The sequence below is a fragment of the Macaca nemestrina genome, chromosome 18, assembly GCF_043159975.1.
Source record: "Macaca nemestrina isolate mMacNem1 chromosome 18, mMacNem.hap1, whole genome shotgun sequence".
In the NCBI taxonomy this organism is placed as follows: domain Eukaryota; kingdom Metazoa; phylum Chordata; class Mammalia; order Primates; family Cercopithecidae; genus Macaca; species Macaca nemestrina.
Window position 1 is genome coordinate 74,302,771 of NC_092142.1, and position 25,778 is coordinate 74,328,548.

At 45.7% G+C, this 25,778-nt stretch overlaps 1 protein-coding gene across 7 annotated transcripts; it reads right to left on the reverse strand.

Annotated features, from left to right (window-relative positions):
* Nucleotides 1–560: 560 nt before the first annotated feature.
* On the reverse strand, nt 561–24,399 carry LOC105491267 (transmembrane protein 170A). 7 transcript variants are annotated; one of them, XM_071084969.1, is made up of 4 exons: nt 24,066–24,201; nt 17,294–17,505; nt 10,230–10,400; nt 561–5,570 (listed from the first exon to the last, which is right to left on the reverse strand). In XM_071084969.1, the coding sequence occupies exons 2-4, from the start codon at nt 17,298–17,300 to the stop codon at nt 5,440–5,442; spliced, it is 309 nt and encodes a 102-aa protein (XP_070941070.1). In that variant the 5' UTR covers nt 17,301–17,505; nt 24,066–24,201; the 3' UTR covers nt 561–5,439. The 7 variants fall into 7 exon arrangements, with proteins under 7 accessions (XP_070941070.1, XP_070941073.1, XP_070941071.1 ...); XM_071084972.1 differs by lacking the exons at nt 17,294–17,505; nt 24,066–24,201 and adding an exon at nt 24,270–24,399 and having other exon boundaries at nt 10,299–10,400; XM_071084970.1 differs by lacking the exons at nt 17,294–17,505; nt 24,066–24,201 and adding an exon at nt 24,270–24,399.
* Nucleotides 24,400–25,778: the final 1,379 nt, after the last annotated feature.

Here is a 25,778-nt window from a genome sequence, read left to right on the forward strand (position 1 = left end):
CCTGCATAGAATCAAACAAAAGCTTCTTGATGGGAATATACGGCCCAGCAAGCAGTTAATAAAAATTTCACGTTCACATGTAAGTACTGTTTAATCACAACTTTGAATAAGAATTTTATCATAAATTAGTAAGAAGTAGAACATAAAAAAAAGTTAAACAGGCCGGGCGCGGTGGCTCAAGCCTGTAATCCCAGCACTTTGGGAGGCCGAGGCAGGCGGATCACAAGGTCAGGAGATCGAGACCACAGTGAAACCCCGTCTCTACTAAAAATACAAAAAATTAGCCGGGCGCGGTGGCGGGCGCCTGTAGTCCCAGCTACTCAGGAGGCTGAGGCAGGAGAATGGCGGGAACCCGGGAGGCGGAGCTTGCAGTGAGCCGAGATCGTGCCACTGCACTCCAGCCCGGGCAACAGCGTGAGACTCCGTCTCAAAAAAAAAAAAAAAAAAAAAAAAAAAAAAAGTTAAACATGTTAGACATTATTTAAAAAATGAAAACTGAAGTCAATTTTATTACAAAAGATTAAATTCATTAGCCATCAAAAAAGTAATATAATTCCAACTCAGAATTGAAAGTAATTTTTTATTGATAAACATTTACACTAGAATTAGAAATGTCAGTAGAAAAATAAAATTTAAATAATTTTCTATTGTACAAAGATTTGATCATTTTGACTGTAGCAATTAGTGAAATAACAATATAAAAAGTTAAGCTGATTTTAGTCACAACCAGCCTTACAGAGTGCACAAAAAATAAATGCAAGTACAGGACATTTCTGCGTATGGTCTGCTAATGGCACCGACGCTTCACATTCCAGGAAATGGTCACTTAGGGAAGGTTGATGTGTCCTGCAGCATAATAGGAACTTAATTCAAACCAGAGCAACCAGAAAGGATACTGGAGGCAAAAGCCAAAATACAATTTAAAATCTTAAAAAAAATAAGGAATGGTTTAAAGGTAATTAATGAACTTTTCCTCACCTAGTGTAAACATTTCATAAGAAGTAATATTTTGTGGCCAAAAAAAAGCACAGACACCTCTCTTAAAATATTCATGATGCTCTTGTGTATGAACTTAAGTTTTCATGAAATGCTTTCACTACAAAACCCCATATTCAAGAATCAAGGCCAAGCATGATGGCTCATGTTTGCAGTCCTATCACTTTGGGAGGCCGAGGCAGGTGGATCACTTGAAGTCAAGAGTTCAAGACCAGCCTGTTCAACATGATGAAACCCTGTCTCTACTAAAAATACAAAAATTAGCTGGGCCTTGGGATGGGTGCCAGTAATCCTAGCTACTTGGAGGCCAAGGCAGGAGAATCACTTGAACCAGGGAAACAGAGGCTGCAGTGAGCCGAGACCAAGCCACTGCACTCCAGCCTTGGAGACAGAGCAAGACTGTATCTCAAAAAAAAAAAAAAAATCAAGAAATCAGCTTTTATGGTTAGAAGGCTGCCTGCCTCCCTCTCTTGCATTTATTTTTTAAAAAACAAAGCATAGGCTGGGCGTGGTGGCTCACGCCTGTAATCCCAGCACTTTGGGAGGCCGAGGCAGGCGGATCACGAGGTCAGGAGATCAAGACCATCCTGGCTAACACGGTGAAACCCCGTCTCTACTAAAAATACAAAAAATTAGCCGGGCATGGTGGCACGTGCCTGTAGTCCCAGCTGCTCGGGAGGCTGAGGCAGGAGAATGGCGTGAACCTGGGAGGCAGAGCTTGCCGTGAGCCAAGATCACGCCACTGCACTCCATCCAGCCTGGGCGACACAGCAAGACTCCATCTCCCAAAACAAAACAAAACAAACAAACAAACAAAAAGCATAGCTGGGGGAAGGATGTTTCTAAGAAATCAGTTTTTGGCAAAAATTTTCAAAACTATATAAGGTAAAATGTTCAACACAATTGCTGATATTCTCCCATCTGAGTGACCACCCCCAAATAATTATACATTTGAGACATGAAAAAGAAAATCAAAGATATTCCCTATCATTCAAATAGTCTCTCCCTGAAAACATTTCAAGCTACACTGCTCAATCTATTTAAAGTCTATATATTTATTTATTCACTGGAGAATATTTCACTTACTGGGATGGATGAAACATTCAATAATTTGAAGATACCTTTTATATGTGAAGTTTTTAAAAAGAATAGATAATCAAAATATATCAAACAAGAAACAGAAACGAAGACACCTTTCAAAATGCCCTAATTTTTGGTCTTACCTCCAGTGAAAAATGTCTAACATTTTAATCATGTATCAGTATTTCAAAACTTAGCACTTAAGAGGAGGTGCCCACTACCTACTGGCCCATATATGTAGTGTATGAAATTATACCCAAAGAATGTTTTAGGCAAGAACTCCTTCAACAGGCATTTTTCAATAAGAGGCATCCTTCAGTAGAGATGATGGAAATCGTTTCCCATAAGAAAAGATACCAATTCCCCAGACTTCTTAAACTGAAGGGATACTTTTGAAAATCACAGCTCTTTAAACAAAAAACTAGAATTTTTTACAATTTGCTTGGAAGAAAGATTTGAGCTTCTTGTTAGGGAATCTGTAAGAATATTTGGCTGCATTATAACTCATAAGTTTCTGCCTGTGTATATGTCACCATAGTTTTGATAAGTTAATTACCAAAATCAATATTATTTATTTATTTTGAGACGGAGTCTTGCTCTGTCACTCAGGCTGGAGTGCAGTGGCGCGATCTCAGCTCACTGCAAGCTCCGCCTCCCGGGTTTAGGCCATTCTGCCTCAGACTCCTGAGTAGCTGGGACTACAGGCGCCCGCCACCTTGCCCGGCTAGTTTTTTGTATTTTTTAGTAGAGACGGGGTTTCATCACGTTAGCCAGGATGGTCTCGATCTCCTGACCTCGTGATCCGCCCGTCTGGGCCTCCCAAAGTGCTGGGATTACAGGCTTGAGCCACCGCGCCCAGCCAATAATATTATTTTAAGACAGGGTCTTGCCCTGTGGCCTAAGCTGGAGTTCAGTGGCGTGGTCTCGGCTCACAGCAGCCTGAACCTCCCAGGCACAAGTGATCCTCCCACTTTGGCCTCCTGAGCAGCTGGGACCACAACCAGCTAATTTTTTTAAATTTTTCAGTAGAGTCGAGGTCTCACTATGTTGCCCAGGCCAATCTTGAACTCTTGGGTTCAAGCAGTCCTCCCACATCGACCTCCCAAAGTGTTGGGATTACAGGCGTGAGCCACTGTGCCCAGCCATAAGTGGTCTAATTAGTCAAAAGAAAATGTCCAGTTTTTGTGATCTTTTCGTAATTCTTTTCTATGAGTTTCCCTGGCAAATTGGTCCTCCTGACTTTAGATTCGGAGACTCTCCTACTGGCTATTTTTAATCAGAAGCCAGAGTGCATACTGCTTTAAATGGAATAGATATGTTCATGTGCATATGACCTCATGGGCTGTTAAGCCTTAATCTCACAATGAAAACTTTCCTTTAAAGATGTCAGATTTATGGCCAGGTGTGGTGGCTCACGCCTGTAATCCCAGCACTTTGGGAGGACGAGGCGGGTGGATCACGAGGTCAGGAGTTCAAGACCAGCCTGGCCAAGATGGTGAAACCCATCTCTACTAAAACTACAAAAATTAGCCGGGCGCGGTGGCAGATGCCTGTAATCCCAGCTACTCAGGAGACTGAGGCAGCAGAATCACCTGAACCCGGGTGGCAGAGGCTGGAGTGAGCTGAGATTGCGCCACTGCACTCCAGCCTGGGCGATAGAGTCAGACTCTGTCTCAAAAAAAAAAAAAAAAAAGTAAGATTTAATTACCAGAAACTATTTTGAAGACAGATAACCACCACCACTACCACCACACTGATTGTATTCCATACAAAACAGTTTAGGTGGTAAGGATCACATTAGATACTTAATTTCTGTGATCCTTTCCCTTTCAAAAAGTCACAGTTTTCAGGCCTTTTAATGAAAAAGAAAGTTAGGCAGTAGAATAAAAATTTAAATAGCTAAAATTAAGTTTTAAAAAACTCTTGATATTTAAATCTCTTTAAAGGTATAAATTCTTTTGAATAAAAATGTAAAGGGGAGAGGGGTGCGTATCTGAACATTAAATTTTAGGCACTTTCTGGGAGTTGATACCCAATACTGTAAAAGTGGGCTGAAGAGTCACCACCAGGTAAACACATTAAGCTAAAAAATCAATAACCACTAACTCTAGTTTCTTTTTTTTTTTTTTTTGAGACGGAGTCTAGCTCTGTTGCCCAGGCTGGAGTGCAATGGCCGGATCTCAGCTCACTGCAAGCCCCGCCTCCCGGGTTCACGCCATTCTCCTGCCTCAGCCTCCCGAGTAGCTGGGACTACAGGCGCCCGCCACCTCGCCCGGCTAATTTTTTTTGTATTTTAGTAGAGACGGGGTTTCACCGTGTTAGCCAGGATGGTCTCGATCTCCTGAACTCGTGATCCGCCCGTCTCGGCCTCCCAAAGTGCTGGGATTACAGGCTTGAGCCACCGCGCCCGGCCTCACTAACTCTAGTTTCAGATGCACTTCTATAGTTTCTCAAGGGTCATTAGTATACCAAAGTCACTAAGAAAAACTGTGATAGAATGCTTAAAGTATCTTATTTGTGCCTCAATGTCCAAACCAATCTGGCTCAAAATTTCCAACTTAAGCCATTTAATAGGGTATGAATGTTTCCAATTAAATGGAATAAAATTAAGAGAAAAGGGATAGGGAAAGGTGGTACAGAAAATCTTCTAAAAAGTCTAAATTAGCTAGCTTATTTTGATAAAACATACAAAATAACAAATTCACATCTCTTAAAATATCTTAATCAGAGGTCAAGACAGTTGTCCAGAAAATGTCACATTATTCATTGTTACCTACTTTTTCTTTAAACAGTGGAACCAAAGCCTCTACTTGAGTTATACTTAAATTCTTTTTCCTGTTTTATTTCACCAAATTTGTTTTTAAAACTATACTTAACCAAAACCTATTTGGCATTTACTGTCACTAAGATTTAGTAAAGAAAAGAGTTTGCCAAATTTTAATCAAGATTAGGTAAGATTTTAATACAACATACTCTGCTCATTTGAAATAAACCAGTATCTTCCATAGTTTCTTCAAAATATGCGACATCTCACAGAATACTGTAAATTTCAGTGCAAAGGATGCCACCCCAGAGACACTGTTGACTTGGCTTGGGTAAAGGTACATGTGAAAACTGCTTAAATTAAATATCTACAAAAAAGAAAGCCAAAAGACTTGTTTTGGTTGAGAACGATAGGAGTCCACATAAGTCTTCAATTCCAGGAGCTTCAAAATGAAGAAAAGGCTGAGATGTTGTTCTTCACGTTCCTGTTCATCCAAGTTGCTTCCCTTTGAAGAACTAAGAAAACACTACACTCCATAATGTATTCTTCTGGAGGATTCCATAAAGTTTAGGTTCAACATCTCAGCATAAGGATGTATGCTATAGAGTAGCTAAAATCCGTAAAAAGGAGACCACCACGACGCAAAACGTCTGTCCAGTGCCCAGAGTGAGGGCTTCAAATGGTATCATTTCCTTCCCTGCTGCTCGGTAAACTCCAGCAATAGCTGCACCTGATTTAAAACGCAAGAATGTTAAACAAAAACAAAAAGCCAAGATTAACAAACTCATGAAAATACAACATTTAAAATACTACTGTAAGTAGAATGTTCTAGATTTTTATATTGAAATCTAAATCTTACAGAAATGTTAGGTCTTCCCTATTCTTTCTGTGGACTACTCTAGGCTTTGAGTATTCATTACATGGCTTGCAGATCACTTTTAGATGCTGACTCCTTAAAACCAAGAGTCTCCTAGATTTATTGAATAAAATAATCTAGAAGAAATAATCAAAATCACAAAGATAGCAATTCCCACATGACTGGATTATGAACTCAAAAATATCTGTGTATTCCCCTACCAGTTACCCCATGCCTAGCCTTTAACAGGGATCTACTACATTTTTGGTAACAAATGAAAAACAGTCTTTTGAGTTAGACTAAGCAAGAAATGTTTCAGGCCACAGGGAACCCCCGCGCCACCTTCTGTCATACTCATAGTTCCCTTCAAGAAATGGATGGAGGAGGGAGTAGAGGGGTGAGAAGGGAAGACAGGAGGACTCTAAGTCATATTGTTATTAATTCACAGGGCATGAGAGGAGAGATTCAGGGATTCCTTCCTGTTTCCCAAGTCACTGATTGTTTTTATTATGTTAGTCACTATAACTTCCCACAAATTGAGAAAACAAAACAAAAACCCCTGTATCTATGCAGATACCCATCTAAGTTACTACAGGAGTTCAGCATTGTACCAAGAAAGTTAACATTTCATTTGTTTGAAAAGAACAGATCCGGCTGGACATGGTGGCTCACGCCTGTAATCCCAGCACTTTGGGAGGCCGAGGTGGGTGGATCATCTGAGCTAAGGAGTTTGAGACCAGCCTGGGCAACATGGCAAAACCCCATCTCTACTAAAAATACAAAAAATTAGCCAAGTGTGGTGGCATGCGCCTGTAATCCCTACTACTCGCGAGGCTGAGACCGGCGAGTTGCTTGAACCCAGGAGGCTGAGGTCACTGTGAGCCCAGATTGCGACACTGCACTCAAGCCTGGGCAACAGAGCCAGATCCTGTCGCAAAAAAAAAAAAAAAAAAAAAAGATCTGGCCAGGTACAGTGGCTCAAGCCTACAATCCCAGCATTTTGGAAGGCTGAGGCAGGAGGATCACTTGAGCCCAGGAGTTTGAGACCAGCCTGGGCAACATGACAAAACCTTGTCTTTACAAAAAATAGAAAAATTAGCTGGGTGTGGTGGTACATGCCTGTAATCCTAGTTACTTGGGTGGCTGAGGTAGGAGGATCACTTGAGCTTGGGAGGTCAAGGCTGCAGTGAGCTGTGACTATGCCACTGCACTCCAGCCCAGGTGACAGAGCAAGACCCTGTTCTCAAATAAAAATACATAAATAATAAAAATTTTAAAAAGAAAAGAATAGATCCAGATTTCCCATATGACCTTCCCCCCAAAATGCACCAGATAATATTCTCCTTGGTCATAGCATGTTCATTCACTCAAATTTTCTTCTGCAGATCACTTCTGTGTTTTATAAGGTATGATCCCTATTCTCTAGGTACTTGGAATCTAGCTGGGGACACAAGACAGAAACAGATTTGCAATAATGCAAAATAACATACAGTGTCTCAATCACATGTTTACAATTTTTTTTTTTTTTTGAGACAGTATTTCACTCTTTCGCCCAGGCTGGAATGCGGTGCCATGATCACAGCTCCCTGCAGCTTCAATCTCCAGGGTTCAAGTGGTCCTCCTGAGCAGCTGGGACTAGAGGCACATGCCACCATGCCTGGCTATTTTATTTATTTATTTTTTTGTAGATACAGGGTCTTACTATGTTGCCCAGGCTGGTTTTGAACTCTTGGACTTAAGCGATCATCACAAGCTGGCCTCCCAAAGTGCTGGGATTACACGCATAAACCACCATGCCTGGCACATTTCATAAATGTGATATGAAGGTATATTAACATATTTTTTTTTTTTTTTTTGAGACAGAGTCTCGCTCTGTCGCCCAGGCTGGAGTGCAGTGGCCGGATCTCAGCTCACTGCAAGCTCCGCCTCCCGGGTTCACGCCATTCTCCGGCCTCAGCCTCCCGAGTAGCTGGGACTACAGGCGCCCGCCACCTCGCCCGGCTAGTTTTTTGTATTTCTTAATAGAGACGGGGTTTCACCGTGTTAGCCAGGATGGTTTCGATCTCCTGACCTCGTGATCCGCCCGTCTCGGCCTCCCAAAGTGCTGGGATTACAGGCTTGAGCCACCGCGCCCGGTCATATTAACATATTTTAACAAGAAGAAAGAACAGTATTAACCAAAGGTTGGCTGCCTTGAACATTTAGTGATTTAAAATGCCCACCAAGGCCGGGCGCAGTGGCTCAAGCCTGTAATCCCAGCACTTTGGGAGGCCGAGACGGGCGGATCATGAGGTCAGAAGATTGAGACCATCCTGGCTAACACGGTGAAACCCCGTCTCTATTAAAAACTACAAAAAACTAGCCGGGCGAGGTGGCGGGCGCCTGTAGTCCCAGCTACTCGGGAGGCTGAGGCAGGAGAATGGCGTAAACCCGGGAGGCGGAGCTTGCAGTGAGCTGAGATCCGGCCACTGCACTCCAGCCAGGGCGACAGAGCAAGACTCCGTCTCAAAAAATAAATAAATAAATAAAATAAAATAAAATAAAATAAAATGCCCACCTCTACTGGCAATGCATACGTTTTGTTACTAACATCTGAAAGACATGTTTCATTGGGCCCCTCCAAAATTTAGGAACACAGAAAGAGTGGGTTGGGTAGAAAGAAGCTTAAGGAACTTGAACTGGGCCCTAAAGTGGGATTGCGATAATGAAGTGAAGAAAGGAAAAAGTATATCCAATGGAGCAGCAAATGGAAAGGGAACAGATTATTCATACAGCCTTAAAGACAGAAATGAATACAATATGTATTTGACAATTACTATGCGTCAGGGATCATGTTTAAGCACATCATATACACATTGGCTCAATCATGCAAGGGTATGAGTGGGTAGTTTCATTCCTATTTTACTAAGGAACAAACAAAGACAGGCCCTAGGAGCCAGTCATCCTGGGACATAAAGTCTCCAAAGAAGCAGTAGGTGACACAGAACACAAAGAAACTAGGCCACTTTCTCTCAAAAAAAAAAAAAAAAAACCTCAAGTCAAAGACACAGAAGGCAAATGATTTCTGCTTGACGCTAAGGTTTCAATTCACGGTGAAAAAAAGTTACAAATCAGTAGGAATATTACATTTCTGTATTATAAGAATATATTTATATTTACATCTATATCTAAAAAAAAGAAATACACACCACGATGTAAACTGTGGCTATTATTTAGGGATGGGAAAATGGAGGATTTTACATTTTAATTACTTAGAAATTTTAGTTTATATAAAATACACATTTATATTTATGTATGAGCTTTAAAATGATTTAAACTTATTGTTCTCATTTCTGTAACTGTGTCTTATCCCATAAGCAAAAGCCGTAACAAAACAAATGCCCCAAAAACAGGCCTGAAAATAATTCATAACATCATGTTACTCCAATTCTTATTCAGAAAGTCCTAAGGGGAAAAAAATAACCAGAGCATTAACCGGGTACTTTTCTAAACAAGAATTCTTTTTTTTTTCCCCTCGGGTCTTGCTCTGTGGCCCAGGCTGATGTGCTGTGGCGTGATCACGACTCACTGCAGCCCAGCCTGGACCTCCTGGCCCCAGCAATCCTCCCACGTCAGCCTCCCACGTAGCTGGAACCACAGGCACACACTACCACACTCAGCTACATTTTTTATTCTTATTTGTAGAGATGGGGTCTTGCTGTGTTGTTCAGGCTAGTCTCAATTTCCTGGGCTTCAGCAAGCCTCCCACCTCTGCCTCCCAAAGTGCTGGGATCACAGTCATGAGCCACTACATCTAGCAAAGAATTCTTGTCATCAGAATTTGTCTCCTATCTTTATAGCAACCACACCCACATGTATGGAAGTAATTCACCAACTATATTGCAGGGCCAACGCTCAAGTGATAGCTGATCAGAAAGGAGAAGTAGCTTCCGAAAAGATAAATTTTCCTCTTGCTGGTGGCCTCTCTCACAAGATATATCTCACAAAGTTTAACATGACTTCCCTGAAGCCACTGAGATGAAATCTGACTAAATAAGTCAAAGATGTTAGCCAAGTAATAGGGCCTTGAGGGTGGAAAAAAAAATCAATACATTAAAAAAACTGGGCCAGGCACAGAGGATCATGCCTGTAATCCCAGCATTTTGGGAGGCTGAGGTGGGCAGATCGCTTAAGCTCAGGAGTTCTAGACCTGAGCAACATGACGAAACCCTGTTTCTAAAAAAACACAAAAAAATTAGCCAGGCATGGTATGGTGGCACACCCCTGTAATCCAAGCTTCTTGGGAGGTTGATATAGGAGGATTATTTGAGTCCAAGAGGTTGAGGCTGCGGTGAGCCAAGATTGCGACCACTGCACTCCAGCCTTGCTGACATAGGGAGACCTGTCTTTTAAAAAAAAAAAAAAAAAAAAAAAAAGACTTGTGGTTAAACGTCACTCTTTCCTTCATCCTACCCAGATATGTTTCTAAAATAGGTCCTGAAATTGACTAGTCATATTAAACATTTTTGACTGGTATTTTAATGTCTAACATACTTGTCAAGATTCCAGCAGTAATTGGTCCCACGATGCCCATCAACAGGATGCTTACAGACATGAACCTACCATATTTGTGATGTCTGAGGGTGAAGAGGGCCAGTAATCCAGCGGGGACATGGAAGAAGAGAGAAGACACCAGTGCCCACAGGAACACACCATACCACATCTCTACGAGGGAAGACAAAGAAAAGTTGTGAATCACTGCCTTTCCCAGGACAATCATTGCAGAGGGTACTCATCATACTCAAGATTTCATTTTCAACACCATTTATTTTTTCTTTTTGAAAAAAATTTTTTAGGCCGGGCGCAGTGGCTCACGCCTGTAATCCCAGCACTTTGGGAGGCCGAGGTGGGCGGATCACAAGGTCAGGAGATCGAGACCATCCTGGCTAACACTGTGAAACCCCGTCTCTACTAAAAATGCAAAAAATTAGCCGGGCGAGGCGGCGGGCGCCTGTAGTCCCAGCTACTCGGGAGGCTGAGGCAGGAGAATGGCGTGAACCCGGGAGGCGGAGCTTGCAGTGAGCCGAGATCGCGCCACTGCACTCCAGCCTGGGCGACTAAGCGAGACTCTGTCGACTCTGTCTCAAAAAAAAAAAAAAAAAAAAGAAAGAAAAAAATTTTTTAAAGACAGGGTCTTACTCTGTCATCCAGGCTGCAGTACAGTGGCACCATCATGGCTCACTGCAGCCTTGACCTCCTAGGTCTGGGTGTTCTCCCACCTCAGCCTCCAGAGTAGCTGGAACTGAAACTAGGCCGCATAAAACTTAGAAACTAGGCCTCATAAAAAAAGAACTTAAAAAATTAACACCAGGTGGCTCTGGATAGGGTCCCACCCTGCCTCAACAGGGTCCCACCCTAATAGGGTCCCACCCTGCCAATTCCGGGAAACAACCTCATGGGGTCCCACCCTGCCAATTCCAGGGGTCCCACCCTGCCTCGAAGTTCCCGGAATCAACAACTCCAGGAAAAAATCTCATAAGGTCCTGCTCTAACCAATTAGAACAAGACACCTTGCTCAGGCCATAGACAGACCCAATTACCACGCGCCTAAAGCTTTGTTTGAATTTCGCGCCCTAAGCTGTGTTTGAACTTGTGTTTGCCTATATAAACAGCCTGTAACAAGCAGTCAGGGTCCCGGGGCCAACTTAGAGCTTGGGACCCTAGCGCGCTAGTAATAAATAACTCTCTGCTGTGAATCTCCTGTCGGTGATCCTTCGCAGCGACCCCTGCCCAGGAAGGAATCGACAGTTCGGTTCCAACAGAACTACAGGCGTGTGCTACCATGCCTGGCAAAATTTTTTTTTTTTTTTTTGTATTTTCTTTTCTTATGAGACAAGGTCTCACTACTCTGTTGCCCAGGATGGAGTGCAGTGGCACGATCTCAGCTCACTGTAACCTCTGCCTCCCCGGTTCAAGTGATTCTCCAGCCTCAGCCTCCCAAGTAGCTAGGATTACAGGTGCATGCCACCACCCCTGGCTAATTTTTGCATTTTCAGTAGAGATGGGGTTTCACCATCTTGGCTAGGCTAGTCTCAAACTCCCGACCTCAGGTGATTCGCCTATCTTGGCCTCCCAAAGTGCTGGGATTACAGGCATGAGCCACTGCGCCTGGCCTGTATTTTCTTTAGAGATGGGGTCTCACTGGGTTGCCCAGGCTGGTCTTGAACGCCTTGGCTCAAATGACCCACCCACCTTGGCCTCCCAAAGGGCAGGGATTACAGGTGTGGGACCACCGCCCCCGGCCTTCAACATCATTTACTTGCAAAGTAGGGTTCATCAGTCAAATATCCAAATATTGATGGTTTTAGAGGGTTCAACAAACTACTGCCCACAGACCTACCACCTGTTTTTTACACAGACTTATCTGAACCCATTCATTAATACTTTTATACATACACACTTATCTGAAAGCATTTACTTTTGTACACATATACTTATTCAACCCATGCCCTTTCATTTAAGTATTGTTTATGGCTGCTTTCCAGCTTCAAGTGCAAAGCTGATAACAGTGACACAGACCACATGACCCCTAAAGCCTAAAATATTTACTATCTGGCCCTTCACAGAAAAAGCTGACCAATCCCTGTACCCTCAAACTGAAAAAAAAAAAAGGTTCACCTAGATTTCAAAATTGACCTAAATAATGTCCCCCGACCATGGCTGGGCACGGTGGCTCACGACTGTAATCCCAACACTTTGGGTGGCCAAGGTGGGCAGGTCGCTTGAGCCCAGGAGTTTGAGACTAGCTTGGGCAATACAGGCAAACCCTGTCTCTACAAAAAATACAAAAATTAGCCTGGCATGGTATTGCATACCTGTAGTCCCAGCTACTCGAGACGCTGAGGTGGGAAGATTGCTTGAGCCTCGGAGGCAGAGGCTGCATTGAGCTGAGATCATGCTACTGCACTCCTGCCTGGGCAACAGGGTGAGACGGTCTCAAAAAAAACCCCAAAAAAACAAAAAGCCCAAACAAAAATAATCCCCCCATAAGAGGCACAAGCCCAACTGCCAATTGGTAGGGTACTATGCAATCAATGCCTGTTGATCTTTCCTGACCTTTTGATCACTCGGCCTTCTACAATTATATTCATTCCACAATCATTTTAAAGACAATGCAGTAAACATCAAGCCATCACCTCCTATTAGGATTTCAAAGCTCTTTAGGATATGAAATAAATACCAGAAAATATAAATGTTTGGCTTGAAGACAAATGGCAGGTAAACAACAGGGCAGGTTAGGAGAGCTGGCTCCTACAAAACTCTAATCACTGGTAAGGTGTCTGTAATTCAAGCAACATTAAGATTCATATAATCAACTATGTATGAAAAACTATGCATGAGGCACCCTGGAAAATACAAAGAAAACAAAAGCGTCCTGCTGGAATGTGACTTTACAATTTGTTTAAATGGTCCGTGTAGCATTTCCCCGCAGTGAACCCAAGGCAAGGCCTTAGAATCCTCAAGGTAGCTCTCTAGCTACCCATAGGGAGGGATTGGCGGTGACACGTTAGATAAAACCCACTGTCCATCCTTGGCTAGAGGCAGGCAAGTAGCAACTGATTTTTGAGATCAGTGAACAGCTTAGCTCAGCAGGGTTTCTTGACCACCGCCCTCCGCCCTATTGACATTTGGACCAGATAACTTTTCATTATGGGGGCTGCACTGTGCACTGTAGGATATGGAGAGGCACCTCTGGCCAGCAGCACTCTCTTCCCAGTCGTGTCAACCAAAATATTTCTAGACATTGTCAAATGTCCCCGGGGGGGCAAAACTACCCTGATTAAAAACCACGGGCTTTACCAAAGCACAGAGGCTTTATAAGAGCAATGATGGCCGTGCATAGTAGCTCATGCCTGTAATCCCACCACTTTGGGAGGCCGAGGTGGGTGAATCACGAGATCAGGAGTTCGAGACCAGCCTGGCCAACATAGTGAAACCCTGTCTCTACCAAAAATACAAAAAATCCCACAAAAACTTAGCCAGTCATGGTGGGCACCTGTAGTCCCAGCTACTTGGGAGGCTGAGGCAGGAGAATTGCTTCAACCCATGGGGCAGAGGTTGCAGTGAGCCGAGATTACACCACTGCACTCCATCCTGGGTGACAGAGAATGACACTCCGTCTAAAAAAAAAAAAAAAAAGAGCAATGACAGTTAAAGCTATAAAGACAGATGAGGGACACCCTTTGGGGAATCTGACACCAGACTAAGGACTTAACAAAAGATCTGAAGTGCCAATGTAGGTTTTAAGCAGTAAAGGGCTGTCACAGCATTATTCCATAGGCCCCACCTGACACTCCTAGTTGGAATACAAACTGGAAAACCACCTTTTTGCAGGGTAATTTGGAAGTCAAATGTGCATGGCCCTTGCTGCAACAATTTTACTTCCAGGGATACCCCCTACAGAAAAGCATAGGTAGGCAAGGACAGACGTAACAAGAAGGTCCCAACAGCATTGTCTATAATAGCAAAAACTAGAAGTCACCTGCATGGCTATCACTGTAGGATTTGGAAAACACATTCTGTGCACGCATGTAATAGAACACTACACAGTTCCATTAAAATATGCAACAGATTTATATATACTGAAAGGGCAAGATGCCCAAGCCACATTGTGAAGTAACAAAAGCCAGCTGCATGTAGAATAAGATCCTGTTTTTGAGAAAATAAACACAACAAACACGCATGTGGAAATGCTTCTATGTACTGAGCATGTTTATTTAACAAATATTTATTAGATAGGCCAGGCGCAGTGGCTCATGCCTGTAATCCTAGCACTTGAAGCCAGGAGTTTGAGATCAGCCTGGCCAACATGGTGAAACACCGTCTCTCCTAAAAATACAAAAAAATTAGCTGGGCGTGGTGGCGAATGCCTGTAATCCCAGCTACTCCGGAGGCTGTAGCATGAGAATCGCTTGAACCCTGGAGTCAGAGGTCGCCATGAGCCAGGGAAAGAGAGCTAGACTTTAAAAAAAAAAAAAAAAAAGGTAAGAAAAAACAAAGCTTTTGTTTTCACAAGAACTGCTCAGGAAGAATGAGCCTATTGGGATGAACAATTTAAAAGAGACCAGTTAGGGGCATCAATCGGCTTGAGGGGATTAGAAAGGGGGAGGAGGGGAGGACCAGAGGCTTTACTGGAAGCTGTATTAGGGCTGTAAGCACACTGTTAGGGTGTGTGTGTTTTTCCCCAGACCAATGAAAACCACAGTTTTACGAAGGTATTTTTATTCCCTTTACACAGGCTTCTTAATCTTGTTGGGAAGCTGGATTTAAGGGGCTATTGGAGATAAGGGGTGGAGCCAAATCCCCTTAACCCTCCCTTGGCATTTTCACAGATGACTGCTCAAATTCTTTGCTCATTTTGAGTTTTAATAAAGCTTCAATTCACAGCATATTCTGAATACTTTCAGTGAGAGTGCTCAGGTCTTGTTTTGGATAAATGGTTCTCAGTGAAAACATCAAGGATGCCCCAATTAAGTCTCAATGCTTATTAAAAATAACAAATGAGGCCAGGCACAGTGGGTCATATCTGCAAGCCCAGCACTTTGGAGGCTGAGGCGGGTGGCTCATCTGCGGTTAGGAGTTTCAGATCAGCCAGGCCAACATGGCGAAACCCTGTCTCTACCAAAAAATATAAAAATTAGCGAGGTGGGGTGGCGCACGCATGTAATCCCAGTGATGCGGGAGGCTAAGGAACGAATCTTCCTCCACCAATGAAAAAAGTCACCTTTAGTCAACAGTGTCAATCAGAAATTGAGGGCAGGATTCTTGGTCCTCAGGGTTTCAGGCCTCACCTCTTCCACAACAAACCCACATCCTCCTGCACTGCAGTTTCTTTTCTGGCTGCCATTAGGCCAGGAGCTATTCCTGCCTTCCACTGCCAAGAGACTCGCCCTCCATGGCTGGCAGCAGCTCCAGAGGGGGAAGTGCCTGGGTCTGGATACTGCTTCTCCCTAACAAATGTGCACCCACCAGAGCTGTGGCACCCACAAATCCCTCCTGCCTGGGCAGCTACTGTGGCTCCTGGCTCAGTCAAGAGCAGCCTGGCCTCCCAGCTGAGGCCTTCTGTCTGCCACCCACCGCCAGCTCATCCCCAAGCCCCAGCACAGCACCATGCCTCTCTTCCAAGGCAGAAAGACCATCTTCTATCCCGAATCCTCACCTGCCACTCCCAAATCAATCTGACCCTCTGACCACCCAAACACCTAGTCTGCAGAAAGTTCTAGGACGGCACCAGGAATTCACTGGTCCAAAGTGGACAAATGAGATGCAAACCTGCCTCCAAGAACTCAGAACAATCTTCACCTGGCTGCTGTCTGCCCCTACCGACCTGAGACCAGCCCTGGGTCCCCGCTATCCAGGGCTTCTGCTGGAGATGCCAGAGTTTTAGAGATAAGCTCTGCTTTCTGCAGTAACTCAAGGCACTGCTGGAGCCTGGCTTCCTACCAGCTGCCCCAGAACCACTGAGGCCTTGAACTGGGAGGCAAAGCCTTAATATGCCAGAAACATATGAAGCTGGTAATTTCCAGGAAGGCGGGTTGGAACACAGGTGTGCCATCCAACTGCTAAGGGCTGAATTATGTGCCCCTACTATTCATGTGTTAAACCCAACAGGACTATGGTCTTATGAGAGGAAGAGATTCTCAGTATCTTGATACCTGTCTCTCTGTGACATGTGAAGACATGGTGAGAAGGCAGGTCAAGAAGAGGGTCTTCACCAGAACCCAACTATCCTGGCACCCTAATCTCAGCCTTCCAGCCTCCAGAACTCAGGAGACGATGTCTGTCATTTAAGACAGCTAGTCTATGGTACTGTGTTATGGCGGTCCATGATGAGACAAAAATGTCACCCATCCCCACTTCCCTAGGAGCACAGCCCCTGCCCCAGGAGGCCCGCTCAGTCACCAACCCACATCTCAATTTTCCAAAAAGCTTAAAGGCCAATTTGTAAACAGTGCCTGGCATACACAGCAGGCCAACACCTCTCTGTGGTTCTGAGAAAGGGAGGCACACTGCACCCCCTACAACCCTGAGCTATATCCATTAGCTCCTTCACTATGTATTTTATATAGCATCACTAAAGTCATTTCAAGTAGGAAAAAAAGGTTTTATTATAGATGAGTAGAGGAGTATGCTTATAAAACACTCTCACATGAGGTTATTACAGGACTCTAAATAGCAAAGGCAAACCTGGATCTAAAAGGCTTCTTAAAAAAACTAAGTGATTTCCCTTTAATCTACTGCACCTTAATTTGCCATCTATTTAATAGCTGTTTATCGATCGTCATACAGTACTTTTCATTTCGCTGGCTCAAAACTCTCTCAGAAATCTTTGTCTACATATCTTACAGTATTTATTTGTTCACTGCTTTAAAGTAAGTATATTGCTTCGGGTTTGTTTACTTTGGCAGCTAAAGGCACATCATCTCCCTATGGTGAAGTTAAATCAGGTAACTAATCTGTAATACAATATGATACTGGAAAATGAGATTAAGCATTGTGGTAGAATGGGCTCCCAAAGGTGTTCGCATTCCCATCTCCAAAACCTGTGAACAGATTACCTTTCATAGGTAAAAGGACATTGTGGTGACTAAAGTAAGGATCTTGCAAAAGGAGATTGTCTTGGATTTTCCAGTTAGGTCTAATGTAATCACAGGATCTTTGTAAGAGGGAGGTGGGAGATGAGAGTCAGAGAGATTTGAAGATGTTATGCTGCTGGCTATGAAGAAGAGGAGGAGGCCAAGCATCAGGGAACGTAGGTGGCCTCTAGACGCTGGAAAAGGCAAGAAAAAAAATTCTTACTAAAAGCTCCAGAAGGAACACAGCCCTGCTAAACCTTGGTTTTAGCCCACACGCACCCAATTTGGACTTCTGACCTTCATAATTGTTTTTTTTTTTTTTTGAGATGGAGTCTCACTCTGTCGCCCGGGCTGGAGTGCAGTGGCCGGATCTCAGCTCACTGCAAGCTCCGCCTCCCAGGTTCACGCCATTCTCCTGCCTCAGCCTCCCGAGTAGCTGGGACTACAGGCGCCCGCCACCGCGCCCGGCTAATTTTTTGTATTTTTTAGTAGAGACGGGGTTTCACCGTGTTAACCAGGATGGTCTCGATCTCCTGACCTCGTGATCCGCCCGTCTCGGCCTCCCAAAGTGCTGGGATTACAGGCTTGAGCCACCGCGCCCGGCCATGACCTTCATAATTGTAAGACAATAAAATCTGTATGGCTTTAAGCTGCTAAATATGTGGAATTAATCACAGTAGCAATAGCAGAGTCATAAAAACACTAAGAAGTTAATTGCTGATCAGTCGAATACATATTGACCTTATTCTATATGCTGACATATCAGTAAAAAGACTAAGATCCCTACCCTAAAAGATATTTGAGGATTTCCTTGAGTATATATTTTTAGACAGATATATCTTTTTTTTTTTTTTTTGAGATGGAGTCTCACTCTCTTTTTTTTTTTTTTTTTTTTTTGAGATGGAGTCTCGCTCTGTCGCCCAGGCTGGAGTGCAGTGGCGCGATCTCGGCTCACTGCAAGCTCCGCCTCCCGGGTTCAAACCATTCTCCTGCCTCAGCCTCCTGAGTAGCTGGGACTACAGGCGCCCACAACCGCGCCCGGCTAATTTTTTGTATTTTTAGTAGAAACGGGGTTTCACCGTGGTCTCGATCTCCTGACCTTGTGATCCGCCCGCCTCGGCCTCCCAAAGTGCTGGGATTACAGGCGTGAGCCACCGTGCCCGGCAGAGTCTCACTCTCTTTTCCAGACTGGAGTGCAGTGGCATGATATCAGCTCACTGCAACCTCCGCCTCCCGGGTTCAAGTGATTATTCTACCTCAGCCTCCAAGTAGCTGGGACTACAGGTGCGCGCCACCACGCCCAGCTAATTTTTGCATTTTTAGTAGAGATGGGGTTTCACCATATTGGCCAGGCTGGTCTTGAACTCCTGACCTCAGGTGATTCACCTGCCTTGGCCTCCCAAAGTGCTGTGATTACAGGCGTGAGTCACTGTGCCCGGCCTAGACAGACATATCTTTAAGATAGATATTCAGAGAGATATTGCAGTGAAAGAGAACAAACAGCAGAATCCTCTAGTGGACTCTGTATTAATAAAAGGGGTCTATAATGGCCGGCTCCCTGGCCTCTAACCGCCACAGCAGAGTCACCTAACTTCCAACCAAGGCCTCAAGACCAACCTGGCCCCAAATGGCAGCAATGGCAAGAACCCGAGCCAAGTGGGCAGCGTGAGGCTCAGCACTCAGCCCTCCTTCCAGCTGGCCCCACTCTCATCTTGTGTTCCAGTGAACAACTGGGTCAACACAGCCCGTTCCTCTGGGGTTCTAAGCAGACCACATGAGTCCTCCTCAGGATTAAGAGTCTTATGCAGTCTGGGCAGGGCTCAGTGGCTCATGCCTGTAATCCCAGCACTTTAGGAGGCCGAGGTAGGTGGACCACCTGAGGTCAGGAGTTCAAGACCAGCCTGGCCAACATGGTGAAACCCCGTCTCTGCTACAAGTACAAAAATTGGCTGGGTGTGGTGGCGCCGGCCTGTAATGGTGCCGGCCTGTAATCCCAGCTACTCGGGAGGCTGAGGAAGGACAATCACTTGATCCTGCAAGGCAGAGATTGTAGTAGGCCAAGATCACACCACTGCACTCCAGCCTGGACGACAGAGCTGAACTCTGTCTCCAAAAAAAAAAAAAAAAAAAAAAAAAAAAAAAACGTCTATGTAGTCCTGCAACTCCAAGCTAAAGTTGGGCTATCTTGATACTAATCACCCATCAGCCTACAGCTCTGCACGTTGTGCACTGGGAGGCTCCTCTCTTGCCAAATCCCACCTCCCTGCCTGGAGGTCCAACTGTCCCCTCCACTTCTTCCTAACAAGAGGACGTGCCCACTGAACTACCAACTGTAGTCAACCACCTATCTCTGGATACTGCCTGCCTGCTCCTCCCTGGTTCCTGGGTGTGCCCCTGGCCTGCCTCACCTCAGTCCTAGCCTGACCAGACCCTGTCCGTCCTGATGGGGCCTTCTATCTATTCTCCATGCAAAGCCATTATTTCCTAAGTTTCTTCTTTGCACAAAGAAGGTTTCTTCTCAAGATGATGCAAATATTCTCAAACTAATTGTGATAGTTGTATAACTCTGTAAATATACTAAACACCACTGGATTGTACACTTTTTTAAAAAGTCAGAATCATCTCATCTCTGCTCAAAACTCCCCAGTAGAACTCTCCAGGATCTGCCCTCCCCTCCTCTCCCCCTTGCCCACATAGTCCCTCCAGGCACCCTGGGCTCCTCAGTGTTTCTTCTGCAAGCTCCTGTTCCAGGGCCTCTGAATCTGCTGCTCCCTGGCCTAGAATACTTGCTCTTCCTCCAGTAGCTGTTGGCTCATTACCTCACTACTCACTTTCTTCAGATTTTGACTCCAATATCATCACCATCCAGGGCCTCCCCATCACTTTACAGCAAAAGGCATTCCACCTGAGCCACACAGGCCCTGCCCGCTTCCTAGTCCCCTCACCACCAGCTGTTTTGTTTGTTTTCTCTCTCCCCATTTGAATGAAAGTTCCACGTGGGAAAGGGCTTTGTTTTGTTATGATGGCATCTTGACTTGGTGCCTAGAAAACAACAGGCACACAATTAACACGGAGCAAATATTTTTTGAGTGAATGAATAAATGACCGGTTCAAGTGTGACCAGTCTTGACTTCCACAAGGACAACACAAAAACATTACTGGGTTTTTAATTATTTTAATAAGATCTAATTTGACTCTGATTTAGTGAAATCTGTATCTTCCGAAGATGAATGTCATTCCTGATACAAGATAAAGATCTCGGCCGGGCGCGGTGGCTCAAGCCTGTAATCCCAGCACTTTGGGAGGCCGAGACGGGCGGATCACAAGGTCAGGAGATCGAGACCATCCTGGCTAACACGGCGAAACCCCGTCTCTACTAAAAACACAAAAAATTAGCCGGGCGAGGTGGCGGCGCCTGTGGTCCCAGCTACTCGGGAGGCTGAGGCAGGAGAATGGCGTGAACCCGGGAGGTGGAGCTTGCAGTGAGCTGAGATCTGGCCACTGCACTCCAGCCTGGGGGACAGAGCGAGACTCCGTCTCAAAAAAAAAAAAAAAAAAAAAAGATAAAGATCTCGGCCGGGCGCGGTGGCTCAAGCCTGTAATCCCAGCACTTTGGGAGGCCGAGACGGGTGGATCACGAGGTCAGGAGATCGAGACCATCCTGGTGAACACAGTGAAACCCCGTCTCTACTAAAACTACAAAAAACTAGCAGGGCGAGGTGGCGGGCGCCTGTAGTCCCCGCTACTCGGGAGGCTGAGGCAGGAGAATGGTGTGAACCCGGGAGGCGGAGCTTGCAGTGAGCTGAGATCCGGCCACTGCACTCCAGCCTGGGCAACAGAGTGAGACTCCGTCCCAAAAAAAAAAAAAAAAGATAAAGATCTCAGTTTCTCGGTTTTGAGGTTAAAAATGACAACGGTAAAGGAAAAAATTTTAACTGCATTTGTAGTTTAGCCATTTACTTATAATTACTTATTTTTGAAACAGAGTCTCACTCTGTAGCCCAGGTTGGAGTGCAGTGGCATGATGTCGGCTCACTGCAATCTTCCCCTCTCAGGTTCAAGCTACTCTCCTGCCTCAGCCTCCCGAGTAGCTAGAATTACAGGTATGCACCACCACGCCCCGCAAATTTTTGTATTTTTAGTAGAGATGGGGTGTCACCATGTTGGCCAGGTTAGTCTCGAACTCCTGACCTCAGATGATCCGCCCGCTTTGGCCTCCCAAAGTCCTGGGATTACAGGTGTGAGCCACTGCAACTAGCCGATTTGGTCATTTAGATGTCTACCTAACCCTCCCTAGGTAAATGGCTAAACTGCAAATACAGGTAATAAAGAAAAAATCAATTCAGTGCTTCCTCATATATATAAATACGTCAGAATACTTCAGAATAATGATTCTGCCATAATGAGTTGGCATAAACTGCAAGTAACCTTTTCTGTGGGGCCAAAATAGCAATACACAAGATTCAGGATAATGAATGCCACTCCCATTAAGCAGACCTAGTAGTAAGAGAGGATGCAGATACCCTTACAGTAGAGTTTTCAGACACCATCTTCACCAAATGATTAAACTTAGTAGTACTATCAATGAAGATACAAACTGACATTAAATGTCTCTTTTTTTGTTGAGACGAAGTCTCGCTCTGTCACCCAGACTGAAGTGCAATGGCACAATCTTGGCTCACTGCAACATCTGCCTCCTAGATTCAAGAGATTCTCGTGCCTCAGCCTCCCAAGTAGCTGGGATTACAGGTACACATTGCTACGCCTAATTTTTGTATTTTTAGTAGAGTCAAGGCTGGTCTTGAACTCCTGACCTCAGGTAATACGCCTGCCTCAGCCTCCCAAAGTGCTGGGATTCCAGGTGTGAGCCACCGCGCCGGGCTGACATTCAATGTCTCTTGATGTGATGTACTGGTGAGTGGACATCACCTAGCTAGGTGGCTTTCTGACCAAAAATGTTTAATCTACATCTAATCATGAAGAAAATCTAATGAACCTAGATTGTAAAACAGTCTATAAAACAATTCACATGGACTCTTCCAAAATGTACATCTCAAAAAAATTCAAACAAGGAAGGGGTTGCTTCAGCTAAATGAAACTAAAGAGATGGGACAACTTAATGTAATGTGTGAACCTTAGATCATGGAATATATATATATTTTTTTAAAGAAAAAAAATCTATGTGGACAATTGGGGAAATTTAAACAAGGCCCATACGTTAGATAACATTATTCTATCATGTTCAATTTCTTGGAAGTCATATGGTTTTGTGGATGACAGAAAATGGTTTTTAGAAGATATATGCTAAGATTACTAGGCATCAAGTGTTATGACTTCTGCAACTTCCTATTGAATAACTCGAGTTTAAATGGGACATGTGACATACATCTAAGTGTTATATGTAATACATATGATTAGATATATATGGAAAGAGAAACCCGAAAAACCAAAACATTACTGAATCTAGGTAAAGGGTACATGGGTATTTGTTGTACTGTTCTCTCAACTGTTCGGCAGGCTCGAAATGTTTCAGGAAAGGGGAAAATTAAGGAAACAAAAATTAATCTGGTCCCAGTAGTGCCTCCAGATTGCAAGAACATTTCATTTTTCACACAGCGTCCCCAGAATACCATCAATTTTTTGATATCACTGTCTAAAGGGATCCCAGCACCTTCTGAAATGACGTGAGCTGCCAGACTCTCATTTCAGGCATGACCACAAGCGAACATCTGCATCTGACCCCAACCTGCCTGATGACCTTACCTGCTACTTCACAATCCCTCCAGGAAAATCCCTGGGCACATTATAACACTGCAAGTCCCAGGTGTGTGCTGAAAGGCGCCTGGCAGTCGCTGCCCAGGGGAGGAGAAATCACAGGTGCCTTGTTTGGAACTAGAGGCTGGAATCTCGTCCTCCTTCCCTCTGCTCTGGTCCCTCATTGTTTATGAAGATCTCAGTGCCCTCTACTGGGAGCCCCACCTCCCCTTCCAGGGCCAGGGGCCCCAGTCTTCTTGCCTTTCAAGGTCTACATAAATAACTGTGCCTCCCCTCAAAACCTTTCTCCTCCTTCCCAGGTGAGGTCCTCCCTCCTCCCTCCAGCTTTCCGCGCACGGAGACTTCTTCCAGGCGTTAGAAATCTGAGCAACCCTCCTAGCAGGCCCACCTCACGCCGCAGCGGGGAGGAAGAGTTCAAAGGAAGCTGTGCCAAAGATCTGGAAGGCTTAGTGGGAGAACCGGCAACAGGTGGCACCAGGTCTGGGAGATTCCTAGAAAGCGGAGCGGGTCTCGGAGCGGGTGGATTTGGCCCGAGGCGCCAGCGATCAGCGAAGGCAAGGGGAGCGCGAACTCTGACCCCTCAGCCGAGCCGGGCCGGGCCGCTCCGAGGCACCTCGAAGGAGGCCGGGCGCCGTGCGGCAACCCAGGCAGGGCAGGAATCACCGCCTCCCGGGCTCGTGGGGTGCAGCTCTGAACCTGAGACGCTCGGGTGGCGGCCGGGCGCCCTCCAGTCCCGGGCCCACCTGCGGCCGTTCCCTGCACCTCACGCGCAGCGGGACTCCGGGGCCCGGCCTCAGGGACTGGCGAGGAAGTGACGGGGAAAGGGGCTCCGGACAAGGAGCAGGACCCAGCTCCAGGAGGACAGCGCCCACCCAGCAGATCGGCGGCGCACCAGGGACCCCGCCCAGACTCGGGGCGCCCACAGCCCTGCCGAGGCGACGGCGGGGCGCGCAGTGCGCAGGCGCGGGGCGGGCCGTACCTGGGAAGGAGCAGAGGGAAGTAGAGTTGGGGCACAGGGTCCCGTTGCCCACCCGCGGCACAACCTTCAGGCTCAGGATCTGCTGCAGGAGCCCGGCCGACCCGCCGCTGCCGCCGCTCCCCTCGCGCTCCATCCCGTCGCCATTCACCACAGAGAAATGAGGGATGAGCGCCCGAAGTGCGGCAGCGGCCGGCCCGCACTCACCCTCGCCGTCTCAGCGTCACTTCCAGCCGGGGCCCTCTTCCCCCAATCCCAACGGCGCTGCCAAGTGACCGTTGCCTCCTCCAATCACGAGGCTCCGCAGCGCGCGGGCGCAGGGCCAGGGTTGTTCCCGCCCCCAACGTTGCGCAGGGCTCGCACAGATCCAGCCCCACGGACGCGCCCCCTCCTGGACGGCGCTCTCTGGGACCGCGCGCCCAGCTCTGCCCTTCTCCGCAGCGCCCCCTGTGACAAAGTATGGAATTGCATGCGCCCCACCAGACCCGAGATATGGATTTACCAGGGATCTGGAAAAATACAGTGATGGAACGGATATGTTAAGTTCTAGTTATGACTGAACTCCAGCATTTATGAAACCTTCATGAACAGAACAAGAACGTTCTCTATTTAAAACTGATAGTAGAAAGGGCCCATGCAAAGGCTGGTGTTGGACTGGAATGGGAGGGAGGCTATATAGCCTCTATAGTTTTAAATAAAATAAAATTTAAAGAGATTCGGTTCACAGCAACAAAATTGGATCACAGTTTTTTTGTTTGTTTGTTTTTCTTTTTTTTTTTTTTTGAGACAGAGTCTCGCTCTGTGGCCCAGGCTGAAGTGCAGCGGCGTGATCTCAGCTCACTGCAAGCTCTGCTTCCCGGGTTCACGCCATTATCCTGCCTCAGCCTCCCAAGTAGCTGGGACTACAGGCGCCCGCCACCACGCCTGGCTAATTTTTTGTAGTTTTAGTACAGACGGGGTTTCACCGTGTTAGCCAGGATGGTCTCGATTTCCTGACCTCCTGGATCACACATTTTTGTCTCACCTCCCTTCAGAGAGCCTGTTAACATGAAGGCAGAGAAATCGTAAAAAGGAATAAGCTAATGTTCCGTCTGTTTGCACTGCTGTAACAAAGTACTTGAGACTGTGCAATTTATTAACAACAGAAATGTATGTTCTTGCAGTTCTGGAAGCTGGGAGGTCCAAGATCAAGGTCGCAGCAGGTTCCATGTCTGAGGACCGCCCGTTCCTCACAGATAGCACCGCCGAGGCGTCCTCACATGGTAAAAAAAGGGAGCCACTCTCCGAATCCCTTTTATAAGAGTCCTAATCCCATAATGGGGACTCTGCTCTTCTGACTTAATCGTCTCCTAAAGGCCCCTCCTCTCAGTACTATCGCATTCCCATGAAGTTTCAGGACATGCATTTGGGGGAACACATTCAGACCATAGCAGCCAATAACAATGGTGTTCTGGAAGGGAAGTTACCAAGGATAACTGATGTCCACAAGGTTCCAGGTGATGAAGAGGCTTCTGACGAATAATAATGTTTTTGTTTGTTTGATCGGTTTGTTTTGAGACAGAGTCTCACTTTGTTGCCCAGGCTGGAGTGCAGTGGCAGGATCTCAGTTCACCGCAACCTCCGCCTCCCAGGTTCCAGCGATTCTCCTGCCTCAGCCTCCCCAGTAGCTGGGATTCTAGGCGCATGCCACCAGGCCCGGCTAATTTTTGTATTTTT